Genomic DNA, 27,864 nt, shown 5'->3' on the forward strand with positions numbered 1-27,864 from the left:
CGTCATCATTCCCTTTGTGTAGGCTGTGCTTTGTATGCAAACAGTGATACTGCTTCTTCACCATTTCCTAACTGAAATTCTGACACTTGTCAAATGTTGCATATATGTGCTTGTCTGTCAATGAACATGGCTTCCTCATTACTTGTTAAGTAGTGAAGTCTGAAAAGTAGATTGGTTGTTACTGACGCAGACAAGCTCTATAAGATTCATAGGTATCATACAGACTTCGATTTTAGTTTCACACTTCCATATAATACCTTATAAATCAACTTCCAATCTGTGTCCCATGACCCGAAGTGTTTCAAAATCTGATGTGTGCTAGCTGCTCATTTGCTAAGTATTTTCTCTCTAAACTGTGCAGCCCAGGCGAATGAAGTAACAAATCAAATTTAATGGGGAAATATTGTTACTGGTTTTCTTACCTCTTTCAGGTATTATCTGTATGTTGCACATTACCAGGTGGCTGCTCTCCATCAGCTATTGTATTGTGATTTTAGACTTGGAGAGATGCTTTCACTAATAGAAATAATCAGTCAGTTCTGGGTCCCTGTCCTTTATAATGCCTGTCCTACCTACCCACTTCAAGGGGGAGGCAAGAGGTTGGTCCGGCTCTGCCCACTTGGGCATGAAGGGTTCCTCCTCCTCTGGCTACACTGCCTCACTACACACACATACACACCCTCAAGTCTGGCCCCTGGTCCTGTAGGTTGGCATCTTCTAGTTCTCCTAAGCAAAGCAGACCAACTCTCCAATTTGTCAATGTAGTTTTGAATTCTAATCCTGTCCTCCAAAGTGCTGGCAGCCCCTCCAGGCTGGGTGTCATCTACAAATGTTATAAGCATATTTTCCACTCCATTATCTAAGTCATTACTGAAAAGATTAACTAGTACTGGACCCAGGCCTGGCCTTTGTGGACAGGCTGCTGGCAGGTCCATGCGTGTTGCTTGAAATGCCAGGAACTTGCATTCCTGCTGTCGGCTGCATTCTGGAAGTGCCTCCCCTTGCTCAGCATACTGTGCTTTTGGTCCACCTGCTAGCTCCAAGATGTGTGCGCATGGGAGGGTCAGGCCACTGGAAGGGACGGTCACAACCCAATGCTAGGTCTCAGGCAGCAAAGAGATAGATGGGGGTAGGAGCACTACTGGGACATGGAGTCATGGGGATCTCTTCATAGGGGACTGAATTACTTCACTTAGGATCTCGGAAGCCAAGGCTGGCCCTGCCCAGGTGTGTATCAGACCTACAGAAACAGCTGGTCACTTTGATGCCTTTTTGGCATTTCTTGCAAAAGATGAGAAAAAGACCTGCAATAATCTCCCTAATTTCAACACAGCTAACCAAAGTACCATTCAATATGCATTACACAACTGCCCGTGGCTTGGATTAGTCATTCCCCAAATCAGAATAAATTAAAAGAAATAACCCTGTAAGATTAGAAACTGCCTCACCCTTTAAGGAAGCACAGGCCTGGATTTGGGAGATTAAGAGCTATTCCTTGTATATTAACTTCCTGCTTCTCACCACACCTACAGTTACTGACTGAATATGCAGTTCTATGATTATATGAAAGAGAGCAAACACATGCTAAAGAAATTGTGGAAGCTCTGAATTGCAGTACACCTCTCCCTGTTTGAATGAGGATGTTACATGGTGATTGACTTATCTATTCCATATGCCGAAGCTTCATTTCTTCTTCATATATTTGATGTGCAGAGTGAGAGCAGGTAAGAAATTAAACATTTGTTTTGATTTTTTTCACCAAATGAAACATACTTTTCAAACTTCATAGCAGCATGAACATATTTGTCCTTTAGATTAGAAATGCTGATTTTTATTTTTTTTGGTTTTGGAGTAAAATATACTGATTAGACGAATAAGATTATTTTCAAGTGAGTATAGAGTTCAAAATGTAAAAACAGAATGAGTAACTGTATCTTAGCTCCACTTCGTATAAACTTCTCTTGTATAAATATTTTACATTAACAATCCCAATTTTATCTGAAATGTACAGAGAAATGTGATTATTTCTCAGCAGTAATTTTGCAGCAATAACTCATATGATAAATAAGGTTTTCAAAGTCTATGATTTGGCATTTATTAATACAAACCAATCAGCTTCATTTGACAGACCTCTCATCCAGCTCAAGAACAAGCTTTTATAACCATAAGCAAACTAATCCTTTGGCCTCTTGTAAACAAACAGCTGAGGGTTGCTATTGGTCTGCGATATTGTACCTCTCAGGTCTGTGAGGAAAAAACCCTATGTTTTGTGTTTTCAAAAAAAGCAAAATATTTTTATTAATATCAGTGGATATTACATCAAACTCAAGGTTTCCCAGGAGTCTCAGAGATCTTGAAATCTTGCATGTGTTGGATTTGATTAAAACATACTAGCAGTAATAGTCTTATATAGCCCCTCTCATCACAAGACCTCTCAAAGAACTTTATCCCTATTTTTACAGAAAGGGAAACTGAGGCACAGGGCGAGAAACGGCCTGCCCAAGGGGTCTCCTGAGTCCTAGTCTAGTGCTCCAATCCACTAAGCTATACGGCCTCCCACTAGCCTACTAGAGCATAATATAAAAATACCAACACTAACACAACATTATGATCTCAGAGTTTGTATACACAATTAATTTGCTTGCAGAAAGCTGAGGTGTGAATCTGCCCAGCACTAGCTTGTTGCAGACTATCTGTCCAGGGGGATCTTGCTGACATGCATGAAACGTTTGTTAATGTGCTTTGATCTAGTGCCGTTTCCAAGAGGGCTGGATCAAAGTGCACTAACAAACTGGCAATGTGTGTCAGAAGGGACCACAGGGACAGTATGTCTGTGGCAGGTTAGTGCGAGGTAGATGCACGCACCAGCTTGCCATGAACCAAATGTTTGCGTAGATAAGCCCTTAAGGAAAGATAAGGGGACATCAGAAATTCCCCTTGAAAATGCAGACATTTCTTTGTGCGCCATTAATATTAAAACTAAACTATTGCACATCTTGGCTGTCTGTGTGAAAAGGGACACCTGGAGAGGTATAAAAAACATAATTACCCTTCCTCAAGAATGTGGGTGTGGGCACGTACAGTATGCAGGTGAGAGAAAGCACCTCATTTTTGGTTTCTCATGTATAAAGTTAAATCCTGACCAACTATAAACTACATTTGAGAAATGATGTTGAAGTTTCAGAGCCACGTCCATAGCAAGTAGGTTAAGGATTCCCTGTGCTTGTCAGCATTGACAGCAAAATAATTGTAATTGACTAGCTCTCCGATTTCAACATTCCTACAAAGTTAAGTCTCAGGTGTATAGCAACCTATCAAGGAAGGTCCTGAAAGTCTCACCAGCTTGTGGCCTTAATTTGACTTTATTAATAATATTTGCACAATTCTAGTAGTCTCAGTGTAGCTCTTACATGGCTTTTTCAGTATTTCCTGTGCTACTTGTTAACAAACAGGGATCTGACCTTTAACAGACAGTATCTGCCACAGAGGCCAATGAGTCTTAGCTGGAGGTCTGGTGCCTGTGGTGCGTCGCAAAGCGCTTGCCTGAACAAGTCTGAGCACTGCCAACGGGCGATGTTGGAGCGAACAGTCAAGCAGTAGGTGCTGTGCTCTGCACTGAGCGGCAAGAACTCAGGCCCAGTTCATGTCTGCTCCCTTACAACCGTGATGGTGATGATAAGAAGAAATACAATGTGGTGCATTTAATTTGTACTGGGGTAGCAGCTAGAGGCGCAAGTCATGCCTGGTGCCCCACGGTGTTAGACTGAAAAGCGTGCTTTTCCCCAAAGAGTGTACAGTCTCAGGGTATGCCTGCACAGCCCGCGGCAGTGAGCGCCCAGCCCATGTCAATAGCCGTGGGCTAGAGGGGCTCATGATAGCAGTGTAGACAGTGCTCTGAAGTTACAGCCTGGGCTAGAGGGGGGGCCTTCACAGTCTGAACCCCAACCTGAGCTGCACCTGAAAAGCACTGCCTACACAGCTGTTTTTTAAAGTGCTAGCGTGATCCCTCCCCAACCCAAGTCAGCCAACCTGGACTGGGAGGCTCACTGCTGCAGCTAAGTAGATGTCCCCTAAGGCTCCAAGCCGGCAAGGCAGCACACACGTACTTCCTTTAACACAGGCATAGGTTTTTGCACACTTGGCATCTAAGTAAGCAATGTATATCTTCCTTGGTAAACTATTTTTGAAGTCTATAGGAGAAAGGCACCATATAAGAGCTATTAATTAATTATTATTATTTAATTAAACTGGGTAAAAAAAGAAGGGCTGGAGCAGAAAGTGGGTGTGTCTGAGAGGAGATGGGTTAAGGCCAACACTCATCCTGCTAATGAGGCACTTAGTATACATTCCCCCTCTACGCTGAACTCCAACTAATAGACAGACATAACTTGGTACCTGCATAGCAGCATTCTCATTAGCAGCCTGATCCAAAGCCCACTGAGGTCAATGATGAAATTCCCATTGACTGTACTAGGTGTTAGATCAGGACTTGTGATAGACTGAGTCTTTCTCTGTGGTCACACTCAGGCAGTTTCAGAGTCTCTTTCACCTCCAAAGTCCTCTTCCCGCTTGGGAATTTTACTCCAGCCTTTCTGAGTTCACTGCTGTAGGGGTCTCCCGCTAAGGAAATGTTCAGTCTCTGCATTTCCTTATAAAGGTCGGGTTTATACATGGTGGTCCGGCACATCTCTGGTCCTTCAGAGTTCAAACAACCAAAAAGATGCAGTTTCTTCTTGTCAGGGATTTTTATTCCCTTCCCCCAGCGCTCAAGTCTGCTCTTCATGGGTATGAAGGGGGGAATCAACAAAGTATTTTCTCCTCTAATGTTCCACAATGATTTGTCTGGTGTGTATGGCCTTCTTTTGCTGGGCAGGAGATAACAGCTCTATGGCAATCTAGGTTTAGGAATCTATGGCAATCACCCTAGGGAATGCTTCTCTTAAATATCACAATACAACATGGGATATAGATATCACAACTGAGATTAATGCATATAGTAACATACAAGCATTTCATAGAGTCTAAACACAAACTACATTCTTATTAGACTAATACCTATTGTAAGCAAAACTAACATACAGGTGATCTGGTCTGGTCCCCAGCTATGAGGTTGTCAGTTCTTAGCGAATGCCTGCAGCCTAAGCAAGAGCAGGCATCTGGCCTGCCAGCGTCACGCCCCCATTTTTAACATTGCCCTGACCATGTTCCACATTTTCTGCAGTAAGTTAGGGTTCTCCCTAACATGTTGTCCAGGTAGTGTTGTATTAGCTGGGTTTTTCCAGGTATTGAGGAGAACGTGTGGGAGAAGTTTTCAGTCACTTGGGAGAGTTGTGCTCTCTGACCAAGAGAGAGTCCCACATCTAGCACCACAGGTATCAACCCCGGCCGATGTGAACTTGAGGGCCTAATTCAGGTCTCACAGAGAAAGGAGTTATCAGCAGGGCTTGAGAAGACTCACATGATAGATTCTGATCTCTTTTCTTCTGCCTGGTATCTGAATTTCATAATTGACCGATCTTACTTGTCTAGTTACCTCGAAAGGATCTTACCAACAGGCCATTAATTTAGACTCGGCTGATGGAACAATCATAAGACTCAGTCTCCCCGCTGGAAAGTACTCAGGCATGCCCCTCGGTTAAAACCTTGTTCTTCTGTCTGTTATGCCTTCTGCAGATTTTCACTAGCAAATAAACCCAAGCACTTAAGATGTTCCCTTAGGTGAATAATATACTGAGTCACATTGATGGTATTTACGTCCTGTTCCTCCCAGCCTTCACGCAGCACATCTAAGATCCCTTGAAGCTCCTGGCCATACAATAGTTCAAAGAGGGAGAATCTCATAGAGGCCTGTGGGACCGCCCTTATGGGGAACAAGAGTGGTGGAAGCTATTGATCCCAGTCAGATCTGATGAAGCTCTTTAGCATTTCTTTTTGGGTTTTGTTAAATCTCTCCACGAGACCATTTGTGTGACCATTCTGTGAATACAGAAGTTCTCAGAGATTTGCTCTTCAAAAGAGAGCACAAGTCTTGCATCGCCTGTGAGGTGAAGTTGGTCTCTGGATTGGTTAATATCTCATGAGGGCACTCCACAAGTGAAAAAAGTTTAATAAGTGCTGGTGCAATCACGGTCACCTTTGCTGTGCGAAGGGGAAGAGTCTCCAGATATCAGGTTGCACGGTCAATGACTACCAAGATGTTCTGGTACATAGAGCCAATACCCATGATAGTGTTTTCTCCCACCCCTGAAGCCCAGCACAAGGGATGTCATGTGTGATTTGCACCATTGGTTGGCAGTATTTGTGTGGCACTAGTAGTTGTGTCCTCATCTCCCCACATTTTTGGTCTCACTCAATGCCATACAGGTGTTCCTTCTTGAGCACAAAATGGGGGTATTGCTCCAGGCACTAAGGTTCAATCTCTTCTCATTTACAGTCAGTTGCTTGTAGGTATGGCTCAGTGTGGGGTCATCCCTCCATGCCTGAACAAAGTTTCCTGTCTGCAGTAGCACCCTAAATCCAGGGTGGATATCTTCCCCTTCTCCACCTCTGGCCTTGGTTAGGTTGCTTTCAAGGTCTCCTCTCCCAGGTCTGCTGGGTCCCCAAGTTCTGCTAGGCCTGCGTCTACCATGCAAAGTGCTCGGTCCCAGTCTATAACACTCTGGCAGGTCAGCTCATTCATGACTTGCTGCAAAAAAGGCCAGTCTCATCCTATTATTACTGAGTAGGCCTGTTCTCCAGCCAGAGCCACAGTTATGGTCTCTGTGCGTGCACCCGCAGTCAGTTGTAACAGCTGGCTGGGATAAGCTTTTACGTCACCATGCATTCACTATATGCAGATTGTCTCTGTTGGTGGCCATCTTCCCCAGCCAGGGAGGCTTGAACTACTGTCTAGCTGCACCCCGAGTCTAGGAGTCCTTGCACTCTCTTCCCTTGTACCCAGACTGGCATTGTCAATCTGTGAGCGTGCATCTCTTCGGTCCAGCCCTGGGCATGCTCATAATCCACAAGGGGGCATTCTTTCCTTATATGTCCCTGCTCCCACAGGGCAGCAGGTCATCAGGCTGGTTTCGGAGGCATCTTTCTTTGTCACAGTTGGATTTAGTTCTGGGATGGTGCTAGAGCCTCCATCTGAGGATCCTGTTTTAGCTGACTGAGGGATAAGATACACATTCAGGTGAGGCCCCTTGCCCCATCTCATTGTTCTCAGAGCAGGTGGTCTGGCCCTCCTAGGCAGGGCTTCTAAAGGTGGCCCCCCATGGCAGGGGTTAGGGACTTAGTGTCTGTGTCTCCCTTTGATCAGTCCTGCAGGCCGTTGAGGATATGGAAAATTCTGCTTCTAGGGATCCTTTAACCACTAAGAAATTTTCCATCAGTCACACAGCATCTGACAGAGACCCAAGGCTGGGTCATCCAGTTTCGACCTCTTGCTGGTAGTAGCCATATAAATTGTTGAGTGAGAATGAACTTAGCAACCTGAGCCCCAGAACAGTGCTCAAAGCACTACCACCTTGTTCCTTCAAACATTGGGCTACTCTGCGAGGTCTGGTGCCTTGGGGTACATTTCTGACCTCCATCGCCGGCGATGCATCTCTTCGTTAATAGTCTAGAATAGCAGCTCTCATTTCCTTGTAGTCCTTGGTCTGCAATAGGCTGACTGTGCCTGCCCCCTCAAATATGGCACCAATATCAAAGTCCAATGCTCAGGGGGCTGCTGAGTGACTAGGGCTACCCTCTCAAAGGCAGTCACGAATGCCTCAGGTAATTTGGTAATTGGGGTTGTGCGCATGAGCTTCTCACCTGAATTTGGCTCACGGTCCCTTCCTCAGCAGGTGCAGGCATGACAATGGAAACAGTTAATATTGCTGTCAGACAGAAATGCTGAAGGGTGCTCACTGGGTGGCATGACTTTGTGCTGACATACAGCACAGTTTACAAGGGCGCTTATATTTCAGTCCTAGCTGGGGAGGCACTCACGTGCCACAGTCGTGATGGAAACAGTGGACAGACTCAGATATATACAATAGAGCTAGAGATAGTGAAAAGATGATGGCCAGAAATGGCGTGACGTGGGCTCCAGGCAGAGGTTCTCATCCTAGCACTGCAGCTAAAGCTGAGTTTCCATGATGATGAGGGGAAAAGGAAGGAAATGAGTGACTGGCAGGGATGGAATTGGTGATGAAAATCCTTCAGTCTTGCTTGGGCTGATGGGGGAAAAGGTAGAGAAGTTTACTGTTTCTAATCTGACTAATAATGACCTGCCATCCTGTTTTCAGGTACAGAAGAAGGATGTCCTGCATTTACAAGTCTCAGTATAAGCAGTGCTCTGATCGGGACAGACTTGAAAGTGAAACTAATGCTGTACACAAGACAAAACCAGAACTGCGCTGAAACTCTCAGTTTAACTAGCTCCAGATATTTGAACGTGACCAAGAAAACCATCTTCATTGTGCATGGGTACAGACTCACAGGTTCTCCCCCCGTATGGATACAAGATGCAGTACAGCTCTTGCTCTCGGTGGAAGATGTCAATATCATTATTGTAGATTGGAACCGAGGGGCTACGACTCTGCTCTACCACAGGGCTTCTAGCAACACTAAGAAAGTTGCTGAATTCTTGAAGAAACTCATAGACCGAATGTTGGTAAGTTAGATGTTTGCAATAATTGCAACTATGTTAAGGAAGTAAATGAAGTATTTTACTATAGCAGAATCTTAAAGAAAGCAAATTGTTTTTGAAAAAGATGCATTAATTACTGTAAACTGAAATATATGTAGTGCCAAAATCTTTACTTTGGCTTTGCATGTTAACATTTTACAGCATCATTCAGTTTAAACTTGGAGCACCACATTTTTTTTAAAAGCTTCTAATCTGAGGCATTTACATTTCTGGATACAGAACTCTAAGGATTTGCTTTCAAGTGCCCCAGAAATCAGATTTGCACATGCACATTTGAACACACAAACTAGGCAGCTGGATGTCTAACAGGTGACTGGCATGCACAAGTAAGAGTCTGGGGGCACCTAAACGTGAATTCCCAAAAGTTAGGTGCCTAAAGTTGGACAACTAAAAGTACAGATTGGGTTGCAGCCACTTCAAAAATGTGTCCCTGAGAGACTATATTTTAGTTCAATTCACATCTGGGGATTAATGGTTTTAAATGTGAGGCTACCAATTTGGATGGCAGAAGAAATATGAATGATTGGAAAGACCTTATACCCACTAAATTGCATGCACTTAAGTGGTCTCTCCATGTAAAGAAGGGTGCTGAATGTTCTGTGCAAACCTGGATGTGAAGGTATTTCACTGAGCTACACTCCCTCTGCAAATAGGAGATAGCCTCATATTGGTACCTATGATTTCACTGGTGACTCATTCAGGTTTATCCACACAAAACAGGCTCCCTGTCATCTCATTACCTGCATAATGATTTTCACTTTCTGAATTTGGAGCAGTCTTTTTCTGATGAAACAACAGGGTCCCAACAGATAAAGTGAAAAAAAAGTGAATGAAAATAATTTGTATTGATTTTAATTTGTTGAAGATATCAAATGTTATTTTACATTATTATTTTGATCAAATATTATAAGATTGTTTCAGTCTTACTGATTTCACTTTGCTGGTAACTGGTGACTGGGAACACTGGTGGGATTGAAGAACATGTGCCAAAAGTGTACAGGGCAGGACATTTTTATGGAGGACCAGACTCATACCTGAGTGCCTGCAACATATTGCACAGATTAGTTAGCAGCTGCAGAAGGCCATGGGCTGCAGCTGCTTGCATTAGGAGCTTGGAATTAGCAAATACATTTCTGAAACTGCATGCTGGTTATTATTATTTATTATTGGTATTGCAGTAGCAGGAACAAACACTAGACACTGTTCCCAAGCATAATTGCTGCCCCAGGGAAACACAAGTCGCAGCCCTGAAATGTTTAGCTCTCAGACTCACAAAACTGAAGGGTGTTGAGTGTGAGGTACTGCACCAGTGCAACAACTTCAGTGGGTGAGAGGAGACTCATGTCTGGAATTTTACACTGGGCACTACGTCTCAAGAGTCACCTCCATTTATGTTGGCAAAAGAGAAGAACTGGCAGGTAAAATTGGGACAGGCTATTTACATTATCCCTGGAACCAGATGGATGGCCTTTTCCTACTCCTGATGTTTCTTATGTGCTTTACATTTCTGTAACTTATGATCATGGGCATTTTTAAATCGCAGGACAACGGAGCATCGCTCGAATCCGTTTATATGATAGGAATTAGTCTTGGTGCACATATCTCTGGGTTTGTGGGACAGATGTATAATGGTAAACTTGGGAGAATCACAGGTAAGCCCTTCCCCAATCCCTGCTCCTGCCTTAGGCAAATCACTTCCGCTCTCTGCCCCTCAGTTTACCCATACACTGAATGAGAATAATACTTTCCACAGACCAGGAGGGCTGTGAAGGTTAGTTATTTAGTGAGTGGCAGTCCTGTGTTCTGAACACATCGAGCACTACATCACTGCTAGGCTTTATGCAACAGTGTCAGGAGCAAGGACCCTTCACGGAGATGCAGTTATTTCCGCTGGTTAGCCATCAGAGTAGACTTGGTGAGCCCTGTCAGCCACACTCCAAGAATATCAGAAGCCTTAGGACCGCTCTGAAGCAGAAGGAACTAGGAGTAGGGACAATGAGCTCTTGAGAGGGAGCCCTAGGAACCAATGCTTAGGGAAGAGGCTCAGACTGAGGCTATTTTGTACTTCACTAAGACTAAAGGAAAGCTCCATAACAGTGTGTGTGTGTGTGTGTGTGTGTTCCTGGCTGCTAACCCAGTGCGTGAGTGCGATGTGTCCAGAATGGGGTGGGGACTGCCCATCCACAGTAATACAGAGAATCATTTAAATAGCACATTACACTCATGCCATGATCATTTCGCATTTCAGGTCTTGACCCAGCAGGCCCCTTATTTAATGGGAGACCCCCAGAGGAAAGGTTGGATCCTACAGATGCCCAGTTTGTTGATGTCATTCATTCCGATATTGATGGTAATATTTCATTTTTTCCTTGTCCATGTTTCATTAGATGGAAACCCAGGAACTAAATTGGACTGCAGGAGTGAGAAGGCTACTGTGGGGCAATGCCTGGGGTCCTCTCTCAGCATCTGGAGCTCTGTGCCAGAGCAGGGCAATGATCTAACTCAGATCACGGTATTAGGGCCAGGCTCTGGCAGGAGGGTCTCTTTCTGCAGAGCTCAGAAAATGGTTGCTATTCAACCAAGAGCTATTTCTGCTGGGTTGCTGATTTAAGGAGCCCTATTTCAACAGCCAAATCCAGGTGCGCACAGCCATTAGCAAGGGGTGGTGCTGAACCGCATGGTCCCTAAGGGAACATTGAAAGCTCCCAGGTGTGCACAATATGCACATGTGCTGCTATAGGCCTGCATGGGACACAGCTTGCTTTGCTGGCCAAGGAGAGGAGCTATGGCTCATGGAAAGGGAGGGCAGAGCAGTCCCTGTGCCCTATTAAGTGCAAGGATTTTAGCTGTGAGCTGGCAAAGGAAGAGCAGGCTCAGGTTGCACTCATGTGCAGTCACACTGGCTGGGAGAGTGCTGATGCTCACGAATTATTAAGGAACTGAAGCCAGGAATTAAAATAGCAAAAGCCAATCACACCCACTTGAAAAGCTGAACCATCTCATTCCCTTAGACAGCATTAATAACATAAAGCTCCATGGCTGCTTGTAACCTGTCCTGCTGTGGGAGTCATTAGGCAGCTTTTCATTATGCTGCCTGCCTTTACACTATTCTCCTTGGGCCAAGAATACTTTCACCAGGTGAGTCTGTATTCTTGGCACCATCCTGGACTCAATCTTTCTTCCCACCCAGTGTCTCCCATCACCCCATCTCCATTTGGTAACCTTCCCCCTCAGTTCCTCCTCTGCTGGAATCCTCACCCTTATGTCTGGCTTCTCTGACCTTCACTACTGCATTTCTCTCCTCCACGACCCCCAGGACCCACCTGCCTGACTCCAGAAGCATTTACTAATGGCTGCATCACTCCTGTTCTCACACAGCTCCACTAGCTCTGTACTCATTTCCTGACCCAGTTCAGAATCCACCTCCTTGCATGAGATCAAGCCCCAGCCCATATCTGTGCATGGAGGGGAGCATCCACTCATAGATTTTCTCCTCATGCATAAAGGAAAGGTGTCAGCTATTTCTAGAGTACCATTCCACACTGCCACATATTTCAGAGGGTGCTCTGTGAATACAGGGTCTACCCTTGGATAAGGCATGAAGACAGACCAGGGTACCACCATTTAGGCCATCCATTTGCCTTTTCCAAGGCCTGGCAAATTCCTTCCCTATAAAAGCCATAAAACCCCAGCAATTTAACTTAACTTTTCCCCTCCCACTGTCTTTCTGCAGGAGGTGATACCAAGGGCCCAGATTTGCATCATGCACAAGTCAAACACATTGACTTACTGTGGGCAATTACTGTCATTATCTATTGTCTTTTAGTTCAATGATGCATAAATAGATTAAGGAAGCTAAATCTCTTGCACAGTTGAGAGGCCTGATGCTAAAAAAATCCATGTTGTTATTTATTCCTAATGCTTCATTTGAAATTCCTTTTTCCTGCACTTTAATTTTTTTTTTTTAAATTGTATTCTCTTTAATTAGGACTAGGTTACAGAGAAGCTTTAGGACATATAGACTTCTATGCCAATGGAGGAACGGACCAACCCGGCTGTCCACAAACAATATTTTCTGGTAATTAAATACACTTTGCATTGGGAAAACTAGGAAAAAATGTTTTCAACAAATCACCCAGAGAAGTGTGGAGAAAACACTCACTGACAGTAAAAAAAATCACAACCAGCTTTTTGAAAAACAACCCAAAACAGTCAGACCCCCACTGCTGTATATTGGGGTAGCTACACGGAAGTCCAGGGCGCCATGCCGATTTGCATCACAGAAGGATCTGATCCATAATCTTTTGTTGTTTCATCCTGGGTTTTCTGCTCTCTTCCAAGCGAGTGAATGGGATCAAATTTTGCTGTGGAGCAAATTCATCCATTTCCACAAATTTGCATGCAAAAATTCAATATGCAAGTTTGCCACTGGAACTTGTAGAAATGTTTGGAAAATGTGGGATTTTTTTATTAAAAAAAAACCAAATTCACTCAAAACCAGTGTGAAAGCACAAATGTTACCAGCAATAAGTCCCCAGCACCAGTGCAGCAAACAGGGTAACTGTAATGAAGACGACAACACTGAAGCACTGATGCATTTCTGAGAGGCATCATGGAGTCAGGAGACGTGTGTTTCTACCACTGAGCTAGTTAGTATGTGACTGCGAACAAGTCATTCCCTCCTCTGTGTGTGTGTTTCTCCCACCCTTTGTCTAATCTCTTCTATTGAATAAGCTCTTTAGAGCAGGTACTAGCTCTTGCTGTGTATTTGGTCAGGCACTAAAAATTATAAACTTTTATGTATTTTTTTAAACAGAAATTTTAATTCTATGGAAAACATTGAAATTTGCAGCAAAATGCTAAATCTGTGCTCACTAGCAATGTTTCTGCAATGTACATTTCCACTTTGCCTGGTTAGGCTGTGTGATCACGTCCATATGACCACGTGTCTAAACTGAGACAGCAATTTGAGTCTTTAGTACCGGGCAGTGAGGATAGCTAGAATCACCCATTGCAGATAGGGAAAAAAGATGCAGGGTGTATTGGGGAAGATGCCAAGCTCTGCACTATTATACGTAAGGCAGTAACCTTACTAAGGAGCCATGGTCCATGGAAACATGCAGAGAGCTTTGCAAAGGACTTTGCATGGTGGGATGACATTTGTTTTGCTAGTCAGACGCAGATCTCTGACAACAGCAAGTTTATGCTGCTTAGTGCAGCATCATTGCAATTTTCTATAGTGCATTTTTCAAGGGTAGCGCACACAGGAATTTGGCTTTACCCTGGCTCTTCTCACACAACCTCAGTCCCTCTGTTGGTGTTTGTAGGTCTTTAACAGAACTTCCTTGAAGTTCCAGTGATGTCACCAGCCTGCTCAGTTGGAGGTGGGCATTTTGAGGCAGGTTTTAGTACACTGCTGTGTGTTTCAGCACAGCCCATGGAACCAATTGCTTCTATAACAGCGTTAAACAGGAACGGCAAGATCTTGTGCAAAAGGAATGCACCATATGAGAGACAACCCTCGCTAAGAACCTGGTGGGTGGCTGATTCATGAGAGAGTAGAATCCACAGCTGTGCTTACTGGCAGTGACTATGCTGTGCTAACCATAGGCTAGTCTTCTTGGGTCTGTAGACAGGTATGACTTGAAGATGCACATGGAGCAGCCAGTGTATGAGTATGAAGGTGCCATTTTAGTGTTTTTACACATACCCACATTCTGGGCTGGTCTCACAGAAGTCCACTGGGGTTAGGTTACTTGAAGTGCTGCTTTGATTCTAAGTCCCTGTAGCTTGGTAGGAAAAGTTATGTCCTAGTTGACAGCCCAGAACCAGTGTGGCACAATCAGCGTGTCCAGCCCAGAGCACTCAGTGCGTCTCTCCATCTGGTTTGTAGTGCAAATTGCACAAGCTCAGAGTTTCTTGCTTTATTACCGGATGTGCACCTTTACACTAAGTTTCTGGACAGGGTTTAATGTGACCTGTGTTAAGAATGGACACAGAGTGTGTGCTGTTTTGCTGGTGCACTAACATTTTGCCGCCAGCACATGCATTTCTAATGAAATATCCCTTCTCTTTGTGTCAACAAGGATCACAATATTTTAAATGTGACCATCAGAGGTCTGTTTTCCTGTTCCTGTCATCCTTGAAAGAGAGCTGCAACATGACTGCATACCCCTGTGACACATACAGAGATTACAGGAACGCCAAGTGTGCCAGCTGTGAAGCTTTCCAGCCCATGCCATGCCCCATACTGGGTAAGGATGATACAGTGTCCAGTGTGGATAAAAGAGTTGGGTATGGGAGATGGTTTTTAACAATCCAGGGGACTCTCACAGCTGCCTGTCACACTGCTCCCTGTGTTTTCTCCGTGTAACCTAGAGCAAACATTCTGGTGCACATTGCCAAATGCCTCATAGGACAGAGCAGTTTGCAAACTCCCTTAACACATATAGTCTTTGCTTCCTTTTGGGGGGAAGGGAAGTGAGATGACATTTCACAGCTGGATAGGTAGGTATAAATCCTAGTTTACATTACAAGTGAAAATGGATTTGGTGGTTTCACTTCGTCTTTGTACATTCAGTGGTGGCAGATGACAGAACAAGGAGCAATGGTCTCAAGTTGCAGTGGGGGAGGTCTAGGTTGGATATTAGGAAAAACTTGGTCACTAGGAGGGTGGTGAAGCACTGGAATGGGTTACCTAGGAAGGTGGTGGAATCTCCATCCTTAGAGGTTTTTAAAGTCCAGCTTAACAAAGCCCTGACTGGGATGATTTAGGTGGGGTTCGCCCTGCTTTGGGCACGGGGTTGGACTAGATGACCTCTTGACCTTTCAACCCTAATCTTCTATGATTCTATGATCACAGCTACTGCACAGATCAGCATAACTGCACTCACGAGAGACCAAACAGCCAAATCAAGAACTCGTACATCTATCTGAGGGCAAAGCAGAATTCACATTGCTTTGGGAAACTGTACAGGGGATAAGCACAAAATACTGTTAAGTGCTGAGTACTTCCAAGAGGCGTTCAGCACCTTAAATCCTTACTGCCTTCAACAAGAGGTGCTGAATATTCTGCACTTTTGAAAATCAAATCACTTGTTTTAGCTGTCCAACTGTAACTTTAGGCTCCCGCATTTAGAAACCTTGGCTTTAGAAAATATACTTGAGCTCCCAGAAATCGATTTCCAAAGTTAGGGAGATTGTTGTTCTACCAAGTAACACGGACAAGACACACCAGATATTAAAAAGGATGCCTCTTAAAATGTGGGATGGACAGAAAATGGCCATATTTAGGCCTCATTTGTGTGCGCACTAACATGTGCTTAGCTTGCTCACCTGAATATACAGAGTATTAATGCCATCGTCTACTCTATGTTTTATCAGTAAATAATTTCAATATTCACCTTGTGGCTGAAAATCAATTTGGTATAAATCAAATGCTAACTTGATTTCTTTTCAACCATTTGGTCTTGTACAGTCACCTAATGTTGAATTTTCACACTATGGTTTATAGGTTATTATGCTGATAAGTGGAAAAGCTATTTAACGCTAAAGAATCCTCCAGTGACTAACGTGTTTTTTGATACGTCGGACAAAGAACCATTCTGCCGTGAGTGATTAACATTCCTTCAACTTCGCATTGAATACTCTTTGTCAGCAACAGCACTGATATCGAATTCAGAACGGCCAGTTAGCTGTCATTGTGTCTCACAGCATATTAGAAGCATAGCTTGTAGCTGATGGATAGTCAATGGTATACCTATCATTGAGTTTAAGTGGGTGTGAGATTGAACTCTTTACCCTTAAAGGCGACCTGCAAAGAAAACACAACAGGCATTTGCCTTTTTTAGCACCTTTATGATGGATGACAAAACAGCATCAGGTGTTTGGATTTTTAAAAAAATTATCTGCTTAGTTTTTTTCCATGAGAAATTCAAGTTCTGTGTAGGCTAGAAGATTCTGTGGTGACTGGAGAATAGGGAAATGATGACATCACAAGAATCAAGGAAGTAGATATGAGAGTCCTGTAGCACTTTAAAGACTAACATTTAATTTCTGCAGGCATAAGCTTTCGTGAAGCATGTTTACCAAGGAATGTTACTTACATGACTGGTGATCATGTGGTCACCAAAAGATTTAGTGGAGACTGAACATCCAGCCAGAATGCCCTAAGGACCTAATCAGAGAGTTATCCAGTTGATGCCTAATCTGCAAGAAGGCTACATCCTTTTGGGATTTGCCATGATGATGATGATGACGACAGAGCCTTCACCTTCCTGCTCAGATTATTCTCTTCCTCTTCTTTCCAATCATTGCCACATTTTTCACTCTTCTGCTCAGTCCTTTTCTCTCTGCTCCTTGATTTTTGCTCAGCCACTCATTCTTGCTCTGTTTCCCAGAACATCCTTTCCTCACTCCTATCACTCCTGCCTAGGAAAGCCTCTCTCCTTTGTGCCAGCTTCTTTTCAACTCATTTGTCCTTTCTCCTGCCTGCTCCAGTGTCTCTCCTCCCACTATCCTTTCTGTCCATCCCTGTGCACATGCTTCCTCCTGCCCAGGGCAGTCCCCTTTGGTTCTCTACATGGCATCTTTTCTTCAGTCCCTTTCTGGGCACCGCACAGTGTCTCTCATTTTTTCAGGTTACCATGTGGTTTTTTCCTTGTTTCTTATGGAAACAAGCTTGAGTTCATTTTTTAAAAATGTTTTTGTTTAAAGTGTGATGCTGCTCTGAAATGTGTCTCCCTAAAAAGGCACCATTTTAGACTGCCGACTTGCCATCAGGTTTGTTTGCTGTTTGATTAGTTTACTTTAGAGGCTAAAATAGGGTTTTGCTACTTTTTACTCCCATTACAACTAAGACACCCCCCCGCCCGCCACCTCGAGCTGTAGGACAGTAAGCTGGATTCTCTTCCACCTAACAGATCACATCTGTTAGCTAAGCAGGAGCTAGGGAACCACCTCCTGCCCTGCTCCCAGTCACACCCAGAGCAACACTGAAGACAATGAGAGTTGTGCAGATTTAGCTGAGCTCAGAGTCTGACTGGCAGAGCCTTTCCTGTGATGAGGCAGAATGAAAGATTCTCCGATCCCATGCTGAGCTGGCAGTTGGACTTGGTATTCTTACACTGAGCATATTGTCTCTAGAAGTCACTGAGGGTTAGATTGAGCCTTTAAGAGCTGCACTGCCCACGGGGAACAGGCCCTGCCCTCTGTGAGCTCCTTGGCAGAGTGAGTGAAGGGGAGGGTGCTCACCTATCGCTCACTTCCTCCTTCCCATGGTTTGAAGCAGGGACGTGAACATCAATTGCATTTGGCCTTTGTGTGGGTTGTGCTCTGGGTAAGGACTCCTTTTGTCCTCTCCCCACATACTGCACACTCACATAATCTGAGCTGCCAATAATGTGGGGTGCCACCGTGCCATTGTACAGAGTCATTGTCCAAGCAGAACTGCACTTTACAGAGAGCCTTTAATGGTGACCTGCAAAGGAGTTTTGGAAAGTCGGGCTTGTGCTCATTTGTATTTGTGTATGATGGATTAAGACCTGAAAGGATTTACCTTAGAAATACCAGGCATGTTCCGTCGGCTCTCCTGGCTTTGCTGGCGCTCCCCAGATGTTTAGTGTGAACTCTAGCACGCTGAAGGGCTGGGAGTGCTGAATCCTCTGCTAGCCACAATGGCAATTAACAACGGAGATAAACAAGTGTGAAAGCAAACAGAGTTTGAAACAGTTTGATAAAAAAATCTCTTCCCTTCTCGTTTGCTCACATCTACTTCCTTGGTGAAAAGTTCCAGAGGGGTAGCCACGTTAGTCTGTATACAGCAAAAACAACGAGAGTCCTGTAGCACTTTAAAGACTAACAAATTTAATTTCTGCAGGCATAAGCTTTTGTGGGCTGTAACCCACTTCGTCAGATGTAAGGAATAGAAATCACATAGGAGGTATATATATACATATCCAAGTTCAAGGAATAACAATGGGGAAGGTAGAAATAAGCAAAGTCCATGCAGTTAGAGTAGTTGAGGCCTATTCACAACCATTGATTAGAAGGTGAGAATGTGTGAACAGTGACAATTACTTCTTGTAATGAGATAACCATTCCAAGTCCCTATTTATACCCAGTTTGATTGTGTCAAGTTTGCAGATCATTTCTAACTCTTCAGTTTCTCTTTGAAGTCTGTTTTTGAAGTTTTTTTTGTAGAAGTATGGTAAAGCTCAAGCTGTGGGAGGCAGACCTATCCTTGCTTACAGACAGCCCTCCCCCAACCTGAAGCAAATACTCACCAGCAACTGTATACCATACAAGAATACTAACCCAGGAACCTACCCCTGCAACAAACCCCGTTGCCAGCTCTGCCCACACATCAACTCTAGTGACACCATCACTGGTCTTAACCACATCAGTCACACCATAAGAGGCTCATTCACCTGCACATCTACTAATGTAATATATGCCATCATGTGCCAGCAATGCCCCTCTGCCATGTACATTGGCCAAACCGGACTGTCACTACGCAGAAGAATAAATGGACACAAATCAGACATAAAAAATAACATCCATAAACCAGTCAGAGAGCACTTCAATCTCATAATTCATTGGTCTTCCATCCTAATAATATGTCCATGCCAAGAAAGCCACTGAAACTAGAACAGTGGTCAGGGATGCAACCCCATGCTCTGCATGTCCCTAGCCTCTGATTGCCAGGAGCTGAGAGTGGATGACAGAGGAGGGATCACTCGATGATTGCCAATTCTGTTCATTCCCCCTGAAGCAGCTGGCATTGGCCACTGTCAGAAGACAGGGTACTGGGCTAGATGGACTACTGGTCTGACCCAGTATGGCCGTTCTTCTGATTGTGATCCAGATCTCATCTTGGTTGAAGAAAGGTGACGCAACTGGATCTTCCTGCCCCTCTTCAAATAGAAGAGAGTCTAGAGGCAGCGGACAATTGAGGAACGTCTTAAAATGATCTCCCCATTGATACAACAGATCTTGGTCAGTGGCAAATGCTGCCATCTTGAATCTGTACTGGACAAGCTGGTGCCACCTTCCCCCCAAACACTGTGAAGTTGAAAAGAGGGTGTGGAGATCATGCCTGATGGCAGGCTGTTCTACCCTGGCTGCCTGAGTCGACCACCAGGATTCCTTACTGTTCTTACGCAGCGACTTGATGTTCCAAAACTGAACCCATTCAGCCTTTGCTTTTGCTCTTAACAGATTTGAAGATTCAAATGATAGTCTCTCTTCTTCTTCACTGGGACTGCAGTGAGCATGTCCTCGCTGATCCCTGGATGCCATCTGAAGGGCTGAGCCCCAGCACCAAGCTGGCAACATTCTGCACTGATGACTTGAAACAAAAGCATTCCTCATCGGATGACAGGAAGTGAGACTTCAATCTCAAATGCTTCAGTGACCTTACACAGTTCAGAACAGAAGATAGCTTGGTGGTAATAAGAGCTTTTGGTTGAACTGGACTAATTTCGGCCCATTAGCTGGCTGAAGTCAAAGTCAGAGGCGCACTTTTGCCAGCAAAAGCTGATGGTCAGTGTCAAGTTCAATGCCTCTGAAAACTCCTGCATCCAAAACTGCCAACAACTGTTAATGAAATCATGATCAGTAAGAGTCCTAGAGAAACCAGCTGGGCTGTAACACGTCTGCTTGTGAATCTTTGGATGATGGAAGAGTGAGTCAGTGATCACCATGTTACTGGCAGTTGTAAATTCCAGCTGTTGCTGTTCATTCCTGTTATTATTTATTAATTTATTATTTGAATTACTATAGCACCTTGGAGCCCCAGTCATGGACAAGGACGTCATTGTGCTAGGTGCTGTACAAACACAGAATACCCAATTTCCAAAGTGTATTTGCCCAGGAGTCATCCTCTTCTACCAGCGCATTAAAGGTACCCATGATCACCTTTTCTTGGGGTTTCATTAAGGACTATACGCAGTTGCTTGTAAAAAAAAAAAATAATAATCTGCAGCTACATCATTGGTCTTGGTATTGGAGGAGTCATACAGTATGTTGATGGGAAGATGCCCACAGTCGGTATGGAATCGCATGCTGATAAGTCACTCAATCTCCCGCCAACTCTGCAATGCTACCAGGTATTGGGTAAAAGTACAGCAGCTACCCTTTGCAGGGGCAACCTATCACCTTCTCAGCTTTCTTTTCAGAGCTTTCTGGCTGGTGCACTTCAGGTAAAGCACAGATCTTAATTCAGGCTTTTTAACTGCTGGACAAGGAGGATGTTAGCTGTTTCAGACAATGTTTGGATGTTCCATGTTCCAGTTTTACATTTGCCTCCAACACGCAGAATGCTGAGATGGCCCTTTTGTAAGATTTCATTGGTCATTTTTCTCAGCAGCAGAAAAACTCTTGTCCTTGAAGCCAAAATAGTCAATTGACAAGGTGGTTAGATTCAGTCTCTGAGATGTGGATGTACCACCTCAGAAGGTGGGGAAAGATACTGAAGTGAATCAAAAAGAAAAGTGGGAGAAAAAGTTCTGAGGGCAGACGGCAGAATGGTGGAAGATTTCATAGATTCCAATGCTGGAAGGGACCATTGTGATCATCTAGTCTGACCTCCTGTATAGCACAGGCTGTAGAACTTCCTCAAAATGAATCCTAGAGCAGACCCTACAGCAGCTAGAGACAACATGCTTGGCTGGGCAGTGCAGCAGCAGAGATGGCTGGAAGGAAGGAAGTGGCTACCTGAGATTCCAAGAAGACAAAGGTGGGCAGTTCAAGAGCAGTAAAGGAAGTGCTGGAAGACTGAGGAAATTTACAGCATGCAGGGGGAAAGAATCCCCTATGAAAAGAACTACATGGAAGGGTCAAGTGAGAGCCTGCCAGGAGAAAGTAAAGGGACTAGGGCGGCAGTAGGAGGGAAAGGGACACTGCAAGGAAATGCCCAGTGGGAAATGGAGGAGAAGAGTGAGCATGTCAATGGACAATGAAATAAGCCAAATGAGACAGGGCTGCTAGGAGATGACAAGAAGGAGGAAGACCGAAAACTGAGAGTGAAAAGAAGGAACACAAGGAAGACACAAAGGTCAGATAAATGGGAGAAAAATGTGCTCCGTCTGCAGCTCAGATTCCAGCCCCGAGCACTTTGTCAGGAAAGAAATTGAATCTAACTGTGCTCTCTCTGTCTTGCAGTTTATCATTACTTTGTGGATATTATTACCTGGAACAAAAATATTAGAAGAGGCTTCCTTCTAATTAAACTAATAGATCAAGCTGGGAACACAGCAGAATCCACAATCAATCAGTAAGTCCTATTGGGTTCAAGATCCAAAACTCTTGGCAAGTCATTTAGGCCAAACACCACTTGGTTCTGGCAGGAGGCAAGCACATATGGGTTTCTTGCACCTCAAGGGACAAATCCCACGTAAATGGGTGTAAATTAATCTAACTATATGACTCAAGTGGAACTGCGCCAGTTTACACCAGTTGAGGATCTGACCCTGAGTGTGTAACCTTCAGAAAACCTGCATTATTCTTAGGGGTGAAATGGTGATTTAGGTGATTATACAAATTAGCGTGACTAATCTAATCTTGCCACAGCCAAACATTTCCTGCATGACTAGTTTTTCAGTGACTTGTAGCGGCAGTTCCATCTGCATGTTCCTTCAGCTCTTAGTCATATGCTGCTTATGCTGGATTTATTTGCATATCTAAAACTCTCTAGTGTTTCATGGTATGTATACCACGCATTTCTAAGCATTTAATAACCCACCAGTCAGCATGCATGAAGGAACAAAGATGAATGTTCAGGTGAGATTGTAAATACCTCTGACATGTTTAAACACAGGTTTTCATCTTGCTGACCTTCTCATAGCTCCTAAATATGCTAATATGCTAATAAATATGATAATAAAGCACATGTTGAATGCTAGACATCTTCATGTTTATATTTGCAATGGAATTTGCCACAATAATCCACTAGTGGTGGAATAAAAAAGCAGCATCTACATCTTTTTTTTTTTTTTTTGAAAATTTGATTAAAGCAAAGTTACAGTAAAACACTCAAATATTAGATTGTACATTACTTATTCAGGATCACTATCTTTAAATATCCATCCATATATATAGAGAACTCAGTGAAGTACGCTCAGATGTGCATGTTAATTACCGTTGCACTGAGAGGTCTGAGAAGCTTCCTGCGATGTCTCAGTATAAAATGGATCATGTTGCCAAAAGTCATTGGATCACATCCATCCCTTATGAAACTCTATCGACTTTAATGCTATGCCATGATACATAGTATTACTTTCCATTGGCTTGTCCCAACTCTGTACTATACTATGGAGGCATGAGCTGCAATTACCGAGAAACAGCTATAAGAAACCAAATTAAGGTACCTTAACACGCCGAGTTCTGATATGTAAATCTAAGTCAGAAATATAACATACTTCTATCACAGAATTTTGTAGTTAGCATATGGTACACATGGCTGACTAAATGAACATATTGGTCCATAGAGAAGGCAGTGTCTGAACCATGATTGGGTTTAATCCAATGTTTTGAGTTCAGGTTCAAGGCAGAGTCAGAGCTCAGCTTCTACTTCGGGGTCAGATTCAATAGCACTGAAATCTAGTGAGCTGTTCTAACAAGATTTCAGTCCATGGTGTCAGAAATCAAGTGATTTCCCAAGATTTCCACCCTCTTGAATGATGAAAATCGCACTCTTCTTGTGAGATTTTGCCCACATCTGAACAAGACAAGGAAAGTAGGTGCCTTGATGGTCTCATATTGACTGGGTACCAAAATTGAAAGAACAGGTTTGGATCTGAATTCATAATCTATTCTGAGAATCAGCACAAAACCACCATTGTGAATATTACATGGAATCTAATCAAAATGTGATTTGCTTTTTAGTATGTTCTAAACTGTCTGCTTTCTGTCTAGTGAAGTTGCAACTTTTCAACAATACAGCCAAACTAGTTTGGTAGCTGGATTTGACCAGGATTTTGAAAAAATTGCAAGAATTTCCTTGGCATTTTCCACAGGGACTGTAATAGGCCCAAAGCACAAACTCAGGATTCTCCAAATGAGGTTAAAGTCAATTTCAAATCCAAAAAGGTAAGTGGATGATTACTAATAACCTCCATACTTGCAAATTAGATGGTTTTAATGTTTCATGTGGATTACTGGCCTGCCTGAGGCCAGAATTACATATAGACCACATAATCTAGTTATTGTACATATATTTTGGGGGCAAATTCTGCCCTCAAATCCATGCATGCAATTCCCATTGTAGTCACTGAGAATTTTGTATCCATGCCTGAGGACAGAATTTGGTTTACTGTCTCTAATATGTGTAATCTGGGGTCTGAACATGCAATTTTTACTCAGGCAAAACTCCTATTGAGCTAAATGAGGCCTTGGAAAGAAGTACAGGCCCTTTATACAGTTAAAAGGACATTGCCTAAGGCTTGGTACTATACTTGCCACAGGATGTTGTGAAGGACAAGACTATAACGTGGTTCTAAAAAGAACTAGATAAGTTCATGGAGGATAGGTCCATCAATGGCTATTAGCCAGGACAGGCAGGCATTGCTATTTGCCAGAGGCTGGGAATGGCCAATGGGATGGATCACTCGATGATTACCTGTTCTATTCATTCCCTCTGAAGCATCTGGCATTGGCCATTGTCTGTAGACAGGATACTCGGCTAGATGGACTGTGGGTCTGACCCGGTATGGCCGTTCTTTTTTCTTACTGAAAATAAATTTGACTCAAGCAAATACAAATGTTCTGCATATGTACATCAGAGCTGTTAAAAACCCACATTTGTCAATATTCACTACACAGTTTCTGCAGATCTCTTATATTCCAAATAAAGCAGAAAAAAGCCAGCACTCTGGGATATCTCTGAGAGGGAACTGTTTGCCAATGCTGGCTTTGTAACAGTGCCCTGTCCACACAGTCTGTCTTGTCTACCTCTGCTGCATAATTTGTATACGAGAGATTTTTTAATCGCTTGTTACTTTTCCCCGTTAGCTTGCATCTCCTCCTTCGTCAATAGGTTTCTCCCGTGTTCATCTGATTGTGATACATCTTCTGGTGGAGGATGCCTGTCTGAGCCCATATTGACTGAGCATGATGTCCGAGAGGGCTGAAGCCTCCAGATGCCCTTGGCCCTTCTTTGTAGAGGCTGGGGGGTTTTCTTGTCTTTGGGACAATCTGTGTGAAATTTCTTGGGCAACAAGCCATAGATCATCTAGTTGTGTTAAAAACAAGGTTTACTGTATTAACAATAGAGAAAATAGTAAAATAAAAGGTATGAATTGCCTATTTAGCTTCCTCATAAATTCTGCTAGATCAAGCATTTTGGGCTTAGCTACAGCATAGTAAAAGGAAGATTTATTCTGTTTCTAGTAAGCCAGGTCTCTTTTCTCCAATCCTCTCTCGCCAGATACAGCCTGCGACATTTCTTTCTTTCTGTGTCTCAGATCTCCTCACTCTCTGCTTTTCAAGTCCCCAGTCCATATCCAATCTTTTGACATACCTGGCTTATCAGGAGCCTCTCACCCCAGCTGTCACCTAGGAGATGGCTACTTTCAACCTGAGAGAAGACTGTGCCAGAGGATGACGTCAGTGTAGACTGGGGTCAGTCACCTGCTATCAGTTTCTTTTGTCATTAAGGCAGGCAAGAGACTTTTCCAGTGCAGAATGTCATAAAAATATCTGATTTAAATATTCCTGTGATCTACAGCATGGGAGAAAGCTACCCCACCTCACCTACAAGACTTTCTTTCCCTGCTAGCCATACTGCAGACAACTCATTCTATACAAATCACTAACGTGCTAAGATTTGACATGTGAATGAAGAAAAGAGAGTAGCTTATTTTTATATCTATGGCTTTTTTTGTTTGTTTTCTTTATGCAGACCACAGCTGTGCAGATATGACCTTGTACTGATGGAAAACACTGAAATAACCTTCAAACCTATTCCATGTCAAAACATGCAAACTTGAGCCAAGGAAGACTCAGCTGTAAGCCACATTATAGTGACAACAGCACACATTTCATAGATCGTAGAAAAATGATAGAGAAAAAAGGACTCATTTTCAAGTGTATTCACATCTTGTTGTCATCTATGGATATCAAACTAGAATGCAATGCCCCATGCTCTCCAGATGTCCTGGTGCCCATGCCGCGACTCACAATTTATTGTGGTTTAGTATAAAAAAAAAAAAGTTTTTGAATCAAAGTGCCTTCCATCCAAAGAGCTCAGAATGCTTCCCAAATGTAAACCATTGAAGAACAGCAAGGGTATTAGGAGACTAACATTCTCATCTTATAAACTAACCATCTTCATTCTGACTGGGAAACGATTGGTTATAAAACAATTATTTGAAATTATATATTTTTTTAAAAGATGTCTTGTGATAGTAAATAAAGCTTAGACCCAGATTATTGAGCACAGTGGATTGTCATTTTCAGAAAGTACTTTTGGTTTATTAACTTTTTGCAATAGCTAAAGATTATTTCATGATGAAATTACCATTCTGAGTAGCCATCAGAATAGGACTTTTGTTTCCACTGAAAGCAATGATTTGCTATGTGTGCATATGAAAAGTGAAAGCTAAATAACTGGCATTATATGTTTTAATCATCATTTTCATTCTGATAAGAAAAACTTAGAAGTGAAACATTCCTTTCTGCATAATGCAAATTTTCAAGTTTCTGGTTTGGTTGCTAGGACTTTATGTCAATTTGCTTAAAGAAAAAACCTCTTTAAACAGTGATACCAGACAAGGAACCTTAGAATAACAAGTTAAAACATCCTCATGCAGAAGGACAACCTTATCACTAACACACGTGGTGAGCAACGTTATGGACAGGCCAGAACCAAATTCTGTGGCTCATAACTTAGTCAAATCTCCAACCACAAGACCCCGTCAAATGTCAAATCCTAGCTTCAAACCTCTACGGCTTTTTAAAAAAACAGATGGAGAAATTTTATATAAGCAAATTGTTTTTCACTTGCCGTTTTCAGAAAAATGTAATAATTTGTATTGAAGCTTGGCATAAAAATTCAGCCTGAGGCCAATACCCAGCTGTAATGGGGTATATTACCACTCTAGCTCCTCCTAGTGGCCCACCTGGAGATTAGCTTGCTACATGGTCTGACACCCCCTTCCTGCAGTTTCTCAGTCCATTGTCTCACTCACTCTCTCTGTAGCCTCTCCCACGCCCCCAGAGCTGTAGTGCTTTCCTCTTCCTGGCTTAGCCCTTTGGCTAAGTCACACTGAAGTGCCCCCTCTTCCAGGGTATTATCAAAGTCACCTTCCAAATTGTCCCCGCCAGTCCTGCAATGAACCTAGGCCCAACTTCTCCTGTTCTCCACTGGGTTCCTCAGCAGCTCAGGTGTTTACCTGAGCCCAGCCCTTACTGCTCCTTCCCTGGACTGTTTCCTACATTGCCTATCACAGGCTCCTACTCTCCCTCATTGTATCAGGGAGCGTGACGGGAGGCTCCCTCACTGCAGTCCCTTCTCCTTCAGTTGCCAGCTCCCTGGATTTATAGAAAACCGCTTGTTTCTGCCCAGGTGAGCTTCATCCCCAGCTAAACCTCACTGGGTATGTCTACATAGGAAAGAAAAACCCACTGCTGGCCTGTGCAGCTAACTCAGGCTTGCGGGGCTGTTCCATTGCTGTATAGGGCTCAAGGATCCTGCGAGATGGGAGGGTCCCAGAGCTGAGCCCCTAAGTCTACAGAGCAAGGAAACAGCCCCACAGCCCAAGTCAGCTGGCATAGGCCAGCTGCAGGTTTTTCTTTGCTGTGCAGATATATCCATTGGATCCTTGCTTCCCTGTAGGTGCAGCCTAGGGCTAATTGGTCTCTGCCTATATTAGCCCTTCCGGGGCTAGCGTGGGGGTGAATGCCTCATCACACCAGCATGGAAAATTTCAGCCAGAATGACTGTTTAATGGAGTGTAATGGAAAGTGCTAGATTACCTTGATATAGAGATAACTACCTATGTTTGCTATAATATAGCCACACACATCTATCTAGCCTTTATATAATGGTTTTGCTGGTAGTTGTTTGTGAGGGCTGTATGACTCATGCCAATAAAACCTCCACGCAGCACCCCATCCTCATGTACTTTGCTCATGACACATATTGTACAGTAAAACTATTTCAGAAATGTTTTAAATACTTTGAGAATTTT

The 27,864-nt window shown here is 43.4% G+C and overlaps 1 protein-coding gene across 2 annotated transcripts; it reads left to right on the top strand.

Annotated features, from left to right (window-relative positions):
* The first annotated feature begins 1,526 nt into the window (after positions 1 to 1,526).
* LIPH (lipase H) lies at positions 1,527 to 27,833 on the top strand. Of its 2 annotated transcripts, none has more exons than XM_067538760.1 (10): positions 1,527 to 1,724; positions 8,274 to 8,641; positions 10,221 to 10,329; positions 10,926 to 11,027; positions 12,666 to 12,755; positions 14,764 to 14,931; positions 16,191 to 16,286; positions 21,839 to 21,950; positions 23,591 to 23,764; positions 25,575 to 27,833. In XM_067538760.1, exons 1-10 carry the CDS (start codon positions 1,673 to 1,675, stop codon positions 25,660 to 25,662), a joined length of 1,359 nt encoding a protein of 452 aa, XP_067394861.1. In that variant the 5' UTR covers positions 1,527 to 1,672; the 3' UTR covers positions 25,663 to 27,833. The 2 variants fall into 2 exon arrangements, with proteins under 2 accessions (XP_067394861.1, XP_067394862.1); XM_067538761.1 differs by lacking the exon at positions 25,575 to 27,833 and adding an exon at positions 24,686 to 24,784.
* Positions 27,834 to 27,864: the final 31 nt, after the last annotated feature.

The sequence above is a fragment of the Emydura macquarii genome, unplaced genomic scaffold, assembly GCF_026122565.2.
Source record: "Emydura macquarii macquarii isolate MOO-44397 ecotype Brisbane River unplaced genomic scaffold, CSIRO-AGI_Emac_v2 contig_499, whole genome shotgun sequence".
Lineage (NCBI taxonomy): Eukaryota > Metazoa > Chordata > Testudines > Chelidae > Emydura > Emydura macquarii.

Bases quoted from the DNA above. Each gene is read 5' to 3' on its own strand.
- LIPH (XM_067538760.1), top strand. From the start codon at position 1,673: ATGCCGAAGCTTCATTTCTTCTTCATATATTTGATGTGCAGAGTGAGA. The intron at 8,642-10,220 runs GTAAGTTAGATG...TTTAAATCGCAG, and splicing joins AACTCATAGACCGAATGTTG to GACAACGGAGCATCGCTCGA. The intron at 14,932-16,190 runs GTAAGGATGATA...TATGGTTTATAG, and splicing joins CATGCCATGCCCCATACTGG to GTTATTATGCTGATAAGTGG.